Here is an 8,772-nt window from a genome sequence, read left to right as displayed (position 1 = left end):
ATTAGTTCCCTGGAATATTCCTTTGATTACAAGGCCATGAAATTTAGTGCCCACAAAACTCAACTATGATAACTTTCAAATGAAACAATTACTCTTTCTTCTAACATGTATACAAATAGCTTTGCTCAAAACAAGTTACAATATTGTAAATTTGATACGTATATATTTATAGTTATAATTTATGTATATATTGCATATTTATTCTTTTTTTTTTATTTAAAACACCAGGTTTTTAAGGTGCCTTCAGAATTTCACAAGACTTAATTCTTATATTTATTGCATTGTACTTATATGATATTCCTTTTCGCTTTTTTCGAGAATATTTTTTTTTATTGCAATGCTTATTATGATGATGACAACAGATGGACATAGCATGTCCGACATACCTATTTGAGACGACCTTTGCTGTTATTATTTATAAGTTGTCTTCTATCTTCTAGTCTGAAGAGAAGGTGTGACAAGTTATGTAATTGTTACAGTAAAACGAAAACAAGCTTATATATGTGCAAATAGTTCATTAAACTGTTCGACACTTGGAACTTGTGATGCTCTTACCAAAATAATGTAAATCAAATTTGCATCAAGCTTTATTTGCTATTATAGCTCTGATAAAGCTTAATTTCAGCTATCTTTACCACTTTTCAAATTTGAAAATCTACTGTCTGGTTCTCTACAATTAAACAAAACTATACCAAGGCAGTATATACTATTATCACTTCCAGAACATAATTAATATTTTTCAATGCAGATTTTAGAATGTTACTAATGGATTGATGATTTTGGCTACATCTAAATTTATTTGATATGTTTTGTGCAAATATTTATTTGACTATGTCACTTTATTTAACCATCTTCATTATGAATATGACTATAATTGGCACATTATGACAATATTTACATCTGATATTAAAAAGCTGGTGTAGTAACCTCATTGCTATGATCTCTTGATGAATCCAAAACATTGTAGATTGTGTATAAACAAGTGCTGTTTACGTGTATTTATATAGACTTTATTTATAAAATGACATGTATATATTTTGTATATCCTGTGCCTTTGATATATTTACATTACTATTATGTATATTTACATTACCTTATGTATATATACATTACCTATGTATAGTAAATTTACTTGATGTATATTTACAATATTTATGTATATTTACATTACTTTATGTATATATGCATTACCGTATGTATGTTTACATTATTTATGTATATTTAGATTACTATATGTATATATACATTACTTTATGTATATTTACATTACCTTATGTATATTTACATTACCTTATGTATATTTAAATGAATTTTTTTTATGTATAATGTAGAGAGTTTATCTTTTAGTAGAAATTATATATGTGAATGTTGTCCGTCCAAATTCAACTCCAATTTTATTTATTATACATTGTTAAATTTTATCTTATTAAAAAGTAGGCCTACAAGTTTAGTTTGTTATTATAAATAACTTCATGGTATGAATTATGAATCATTCAGTGCAATTCAGTGAGAAACATTTAATTGATGAGAGCTTATCACATGCTACTGTCACATTTCAGATACACATCCCTCATCAGGAAAGCAAGTTTTGGCAGAGGATTTCTCTTTTCAAAATATTATAACTAAGCCTGAATATATATGTAAATAGTCTTCAGAAGAACTAGAAATGTACGAAAATCGCATTATTCCTTGAACAATACTTCAAACTAGGAATTTTACTCTTACTTGATGAGTCGTCATTATAACATTCAAACATGGAAAATTCTGGACACACATGGATTTGAAGGCTAAAATTTCAACTGAACTGTGAACACTATTACTGATTGGCTCGTTTCTGAGACTGAGTGTAATTGGTCAAAAATAATGGCCCAGCTGTCCTTTTAAGCTTTCTCAATATGCAGTGAAAAGAAGTTCAGACTATGTTATTTGAACAAGTAGTTGTGCTTCTGGATAACCTACATAACTGCATGATGTAGAAATTGAACCTTTTTCATATGAGGCACCAATGATGTCAATATATCAGGGCATCAAAATATTTTTCTGCCAAACATTAAAACATTTTAAATGGTAAGTAAATAATTTTTAATCATAAGGAAAATATATCACAATGATGCAAATCAAAATAATTTAATCACAACCCTTGAACACAATCACAAAATAAATAAACATCATTAAGAAGCTGCTGCATCGGCCAATTCACTATCATCATCGAAACTTTTAAAAGATTTCTGTTGCCGGGCATGTCTAATATATTTCAAGTCCTCAGCATACTGTTGTTCACGTAATAATTCTTTCCTTTGGTTTTCTAATTCTACGTTATGTTCACTCAAGGCTCGAGTTTTTTGGATTAATTTGAGTAATTCTCTTCTCAAGCGTCTATTTTCTGTTTTGATAGAGTCTGTATGATCTGTTAAACATTGCACTGCCTCCTGTAATACAACCAAACATTAATGTTAGAGATTATCATTCGTGTTATTTAAAGATAAGCATGTTTGATATGTGTGCACATAATGCTCCAAATCTTGATTCATCTGGAATGTGTAATTTGACAGCTTATGCCTCATCAAGTCATGATTCTTAAATCTAATGACTGATATTTTGTGCTACCTATTTCAATTATTTCGTATGCAGATCTAGATTTTTTATGTATAATTTTTTTTTTCAGGCTTCCAACTTTACCACTCACAATCTTAAGTAATTTTTGTTTAAATTGTGTCCAGTTGTATTTTGATCCACGAGCATAGTATAGTCTAACAAATCAAATTCACAGTTAACCTGATAAAAAAATCCTAGGAGCCGGTACTAATGATAAATAGAGCATTTGATTGGTTTGAATGTTTAATGACCTAGAACATGTGTGCATAACAATTTTGTCTGATCATGGATGGCAAGTGTAGTAACCCTCAGAATCATGAAGAGAAACATGGAGTTTAAGACATATTTCAATCTTAAAAGGGATACATTTTGCTGAATTTGGTCTCTATCATCTAGGCATTCAAATATTCAGATGTTTACATCTATACAAAATACCTTATTAGCCTTTTTCTCTAGAGTTTGAATTCTAGTGGTAGAATCTTCTTCATATTGTCTCTTCTCATCTAAAAATCTGGATTTTAAATCTTGAATTTTCTCAGAATGTTTCACTCTCATTTGCATCACTTCTCTTTCTAACTCTTTTATTTTATTTAATTGTTCTGTTTGTAGATTCTGAAAGAAAGTAAGAAATAGAACTTTATTTTCTACTTTTCTGCTCCTGGTTAAGACAATAACTGATTGCATTAATTATGGGTTTGTGCAGAAAGTGAAATTTTAAATGAGAAAGTTAGCAGTCTTTGCTTACAACTAAAGATCTATTCTATTCCCTATCAGCCTTGTCTTCTCGGTGACATTTCTTGATTCCTTGGGTGAGAGAGCTTTGTAGGGGCCACTAAATTACTAAAATATCAACAGTTCTTTCAGGCAATTCTTTCCATTATATACACATTGATAAAAAATCAACTTTTTTTCTTTCTCTGTAGATAAGCAGCTAATCTGCATCACTATCATTTATGAGACAAGAAACAAAGAATTATCCTATATGCTAATATTCAAGTTAGACATTGATCATCAAAAATAAAGCACATACCTTATATTCTTGTAACTCTAATAATTCTTGATTTGTTTTCTCTAATAAATGTTGTTTCTCTAATAACATACCTTCCAATGCTGAAAATAATTATAACAACTTTCATTGGTCTTATTGATAGAACCACTACAACACGCACACAAAAACACATGAAACTGAAATGAGACCAGCAAATCAAAGGCATCTTTGGAGCCAATCCTAAACATCCCCCTTGCTGCACAATCATGGGTCTGGTTCCACTCAGGTGTCTATTGAAAAGACATTTCTTGAAGCCTTTTGTGCAAATATATCATATCAGTAGTCTTTGTATGTCAAATTTATTCAAATTGAAAGGTAAAACTATCCCCTGTAGCTAGTGTCAAACTGTCAAAAAATCTCAAAGCCTACCTTGTTTCTTGTCATCATATTCTTGTTCCATCAACTGTTTTTCTAACTTAATATTTTGTATTTGTTGTTTATTATGATCACTTAACGTTATTATTGTTGTTTGACGTTTGCTGGTTTTCTTTTCTATATAACTCATATATTCATGCTACAAAAAAACAAACAAATAATAAGCATCTTTGAATTCCAAGGTATGCTATTAAACATTATTATTGAACAACATATGCTATGCTATTGTTGAGCTGTGTGATTCATGCTCTGAAAACTAAAAATAAGTGTAAACTTTTAAGTCTAGGCTTATCATTAAAACAAAAGTAGTAGATGTAAATACTTACACTTTCAACTCTAACTTTTTGTGCCTCTTGTTGCAACCAATCATTTTCCTGACGCCTAGAGGTTAAGTTAAGGAAATATACGCACAAGAAAAAATAAACCAGACCTAGGGATTTTAGGTTGTAACATTGCGGTTAAGCACAGGCACAGGCATGTAGGTGTAACCTCTAGTGATAGAGCAATGTTTGTGAAGTTAGACCTAGGGCTAGGCTTGGTAGGCACCATGATTCTTGTGTCAACTGGTAGTTCTAAACTATTCAATATGTATCTAAACAATGCAAAATACATGTATATATCAACACTGCACATCAAATATTTATATTTATGGCGCAAATGAAATTAAATGTCTATCAAAGGATACAATTCATCAACTCTTTTCCTGGCATTATCTAAATCTTGAGTAACCTTTTCAAGCCTGAAATAAATACAGAATCATTCAGTTTATCCACTATCTCAATTTATAGCGCTGAAATTTTCAGAGTAAAGAAGAATCAACAAGTTACTGAACAGAGAAACTGGACTAGTAAAAATGTAAATATAAACATGATATTGATAGACTACTTACTCTTGTTGCAATAAAATTTCTTTTTCAGTGAGTTCTGGGGTTTTAGGGCGTTCACCTGATGGTGTTTCTGAATCTTTTCCCTTTTTCTTGCCCTTCTTACCCTTGTCTTTTTTCTTGGGTGGCATTTTTAGTAGTTCAAATATAGAAATAAAAAATATTTATGATTTTGTCCACCATTGATGATGCGTGACCATAGAAACGACCGGAAGTTAAAAACAGCAGGTACTTGTTTCGTATTTCGCTGTACGTAAAAAATACTTACAACTTACCAATTCAGTATGTATCAAACGTATAATTCAAATACAGAATTTAGCAAAAATTCAAGATGGGATTTACTTGAAAATATTTGTTATTTTCTCCAAACAGAAATAAAATTCGAAATCAATTAATATCAATTTCAAAATGGCTGGTCCCGGGAAAGACGAATCTTCTAATGTCAAAAAGGCTTCTAAATCAAAACCTGGGCCTTCATTAGATGTCACGTCTGTGGAATTCAATCCATTAGAAGCTCTTTATTCACCAGAATGCATTATACCTCATCCACAAGTTAGAGTGTTTAAAAATGTATATGAATATGAGCGTTTAACTTCGTCTGATGAAAATGCAACTGATCCAGAAAGTGTTCAAGATGAACTTAAAAGGAAACAGCCTGGGACTACAAAAACCAAGACTGGCGGCCCAAGTCAGTTTCGAAAAGAGGGAGCGGCACCAAAGGGAATGAAAGAATCTACTCAAACAGAATCTGATAATTCTAAGAAAGAATTTAAGAAACCATTTGTATTAAGAAATATTCTAACCAGAATGGAAAAAGGTATTAGTATTAAGCTTAAATAAACTCTTGTTAGTTTGCAATGTTTATTATGAATTCACGTTTTAAGACAATGGTAGGTTTAAGCCAAGACTCATTACATTGAATTGATTTGATTTTGACAACTTGAAGCCTTTTTCAGTCAACTCATTTTAAATTCATGTCTATTCCAATAAAATCTTTTGTTTTAGCATTGATATTTTTTAAATATCAATTCTAATCTTTTAGTGATTCTCATCTTTTTTGCTTACAGAGGAGTTGGCAGGACCATTAAGTTTGTTACAGCAGTGCTTAATGAAGAAACATAATGTAAGAGTTTGGACAAGAAGTGCAGTTAATATTAGAGGTGTTTGTCGTGGCTATATAGTAGCTTTTGATAAACACTATAATTTGGTAGGTATTGGCATTGTCTTTTTCAGTTTTCTCTATTATCTGCCAATGTCTTATGAATTACCTGGTTTATCATTTTAGTATGACTCTTGCTGGCAGACATCTTCATTCTAGTTAAACCAGAATTTTGGTAGAGGAGCCTTTGACATCAGGCTTTAAATTAATTTCTAGATTTTCAATGAAAATGTTGCTTTATATGTGATTTTGTGGCACTTTTGGTGAAACATTTTAAGAAGAAATATTCTCACATTTACTCACACAATTTATTACAATTCTACTGGAAATTGTCAACTTATGGATTGATGTTTTAGGCCATGATAGATGTGGATGAAGTTTATAAAAATCCCAGATACACCAAGATTCAGAGACTAAGGGTGAGATATTCTGATTTGATTTAATTGAACCAAAACTGACAACCTGTGTCATTGTTCAAGTGGAATCTTGCAGTTTTCCAATGATAGATTTGAATACTTTAGTATTTTACGTTGAAGACAGCTCTTATTTATATGCTAATTCTTATTTTCAGGCTAAGAAAAAAGCATTAGAAGAAGCTGAAAGAGAAAAGCTTGCAGATGCCACTAGTACTTTGTCTATCAAAGGTTCAGTGCACTCTAGACTTGGACCTAGAGTAGAAACTGGAAGCGCAAACTCTCCTTGCAGAGATCCAAGATCTATTAAGCCTAGCTCTGCATCAGTGGAAAATCCTAGCAGGGATCCAAGATCTGTGCATCGACAGAGCTCTATGTCAAAGGACAGTCCTAGTAGAGATCCAAGATCCTTTCAAAGGAAGAGTATTGTGTCAAGTCCTAGTACACCTAGCTCAAGAGACCAAAGCTGGAGTTCTGCTCAGCAGTCAAGGTCAGATTCTCAAGGTCGTTCTCGGCATCCCTCAGGAACAAGGAATCCTGTATTAATATGTGAATCAGTATTTTTAGGTATACATCCAGAAGAATTGTTATATAGACATGTTAATCAGTTATTTATTAGAGGAGACAATGTTGTTAGTGTTAATATTATATCTAGTTGATATTAAATTATTATTCAGCAAGTGATTTATCATTAATAATGGAAAACTTGATATGTGTGAAGTGTGAACCATCAAAGACATGGTTCCAAACTAATAGTACTATCTGGAACATCTGGCCAATTATGCCACGATACATATCGCAATACAGGGGTTACAATATCTATCAGACCAATGGTTGTAGTTAATTTGAAGATGAATTCATAGGGTCACATATTTTTGCTTCTGTATCATGGGTGCATGTATCAACATCTTGTTCAAGACCGTTTTCCTTCCACTAAAAATAGGACTGGGCAATGGAGGAGATTTTATATAAAAATAAAAACAAAATTTCACAGACAAATCGTATTTATTTTTTTAAAGGTTTTTTTTTCATAATTTTTTAATTTCTGGCCACCCTTAACGGTACAACTGTGTCCCTTTTAATAATATATGTACATTAATTTATATAAGTGTCATTTGAAAGTGACAACTTATAATAAATTAATTGGCCACAGTTGTACTAGGGTTTTAACGATACCTGCTGTACAAATATAAACCTCTCTGGGAAACAGTATGACGTTTCAAACAGAGTGATTTTTTATCGCAGTTTATCACTTATATCACATTAATCACATGGAACCAGTCCAAGAATTAATATAAATACACAAGAGATGGGAAGCCTGAATATGCCGAGTGATTATGAAACTTGTGAACGAAAATGACAAAATGTTTTAAAGGAGTACACTGACAAAATCTTACAATTTTAAACAAAGACAAGTTTTCATTTTAACAACCAAGAAGGCAGTGACATACTTAATTTGGTATTCATTTAAAAAATGATTGAAAGTAAAAATCTTTTAGTCCAAAAATAAGATCAATAGCAAAATTGCGAGTTTTTTTCACACATTTCAAGGCATTGGATTGTCAAAAAAAGAGAACCTTTCTTGATTAAAAATATAAAATTTTGTGAACACATTCCTTTAAGTAACTAACAACTAAAATGATATGAGATTGGTTGCCTCCTACACAAAGTCCTCAAGTCTTCCAGCCAAGGAACATCTTATATCAAGCAAAAAACAGAAAATATTCAAATACTAAATCAAATAGCCAAGGCATCAAGTTACTTTACAATTTTAAAAATATGAAATCATAATCATTTCCAGTTATAATTCTTAAATATTTCAGTATTGGACTTAAATTGGAAATCTGTGAAAAGCAAAATGTTATGTGACAACAAGGATTAAGAAATTGCTGCCAGTGCCTGTCATTTCGTGGATGAATTGAAACCATTCAAAAAGAAACTTTCATGCATGGATGTAGTAGTCAAAATATTTGTCTTATTAGAAGATAAGAACACAAATTCATTTATCCATAGCACTTTTCAGAATAGAAAACCTTAACATGCATGGATGTAAATTAAATTTTGCTTACAACAAAATACCATTCTATGAAAGGGCAATTCAATATATGCACTAAGTATAATAGTGTACAGAGTGCACTTATCAAAATGTCATGGTATAAAAACAAACTGTTACAGAACTTAGAAATAATGTTCAAGATTTCTGACAGTATTACTTTCAGTATTTCACAATAAAAACTATGAGAGGAAATGAAATATGTGTGAAATTTATTTTGAGATTCATTCACTCACTGTATACAAA

The 8,772-nt window shown here is 31.0% G+C and overlaps 2 protein-coding genes across 2 annotated transcripts; one reads left to right on the top strand and one right to left on the bottom strand.

Moving 5' to 3' along the window:
- Positions 1–2,171: 2,171 nt before the first annotated feature.
- LOTGIDRAFT_135547 (hypothetical protein) lies at positions 2,172–4,395 on the bottom strand (the record flags this gene model as incomplete). Its single annotated transcript, XM_009069081.1, has 5 exons — positions 2,172–2,429; positions 3,031–3,207; positions 3,626–3,705; positions 4,013–4,157; positions 4,345–4,395. Coding segments are annotated over 5 exons (711 nt in total), but the record flags the coding sequence as incomplete, so codon positions are not given.
- Positions 4,396–5,309: 914 nt separating this feature from the next.
- LOTGIDRAFT_170438 (hypothetical protein) lies at positions 5,310–7,132 on the top strand (the record flags this gene model as incomplete). Its single annotated transcript, XM_009069080.1, has 4 exons — positions 5,310–5,718; positions 5,969–6,108; positions 6,417–6,479; positions 6,632–7,132. The coding sequence occupies 4 exons, from the start codon at positions 5,310–5,312 to the stop codon at positions 7,130–7,132; spliced, it is 1,113 nt and encodes a 370-aa protein (XP_009067328.1).
- Positions 7,133–8,772: the final 1,640 nt, after the last annotated feature.

This window comes from Lottia gigantea (genome assembly GCF_000327385.1).
Source record: "Lottia gigantea unplaced genomic scaffold LOTGIsca_98, whole genome shotgun sequence".
In the NCBI taxonomy this organism is placed as follows: domain Eukaryota; kingdom Metazoa; phylum Mollusca; class Gastropoda; family Lottiidae; genus Lottia; species Lottia gigantea.
The sequence above is the reverse complement of the archived record's forward strand: the minus strand, read 5'-3'. Positions and strand labels throughout refer to the sequence as shown.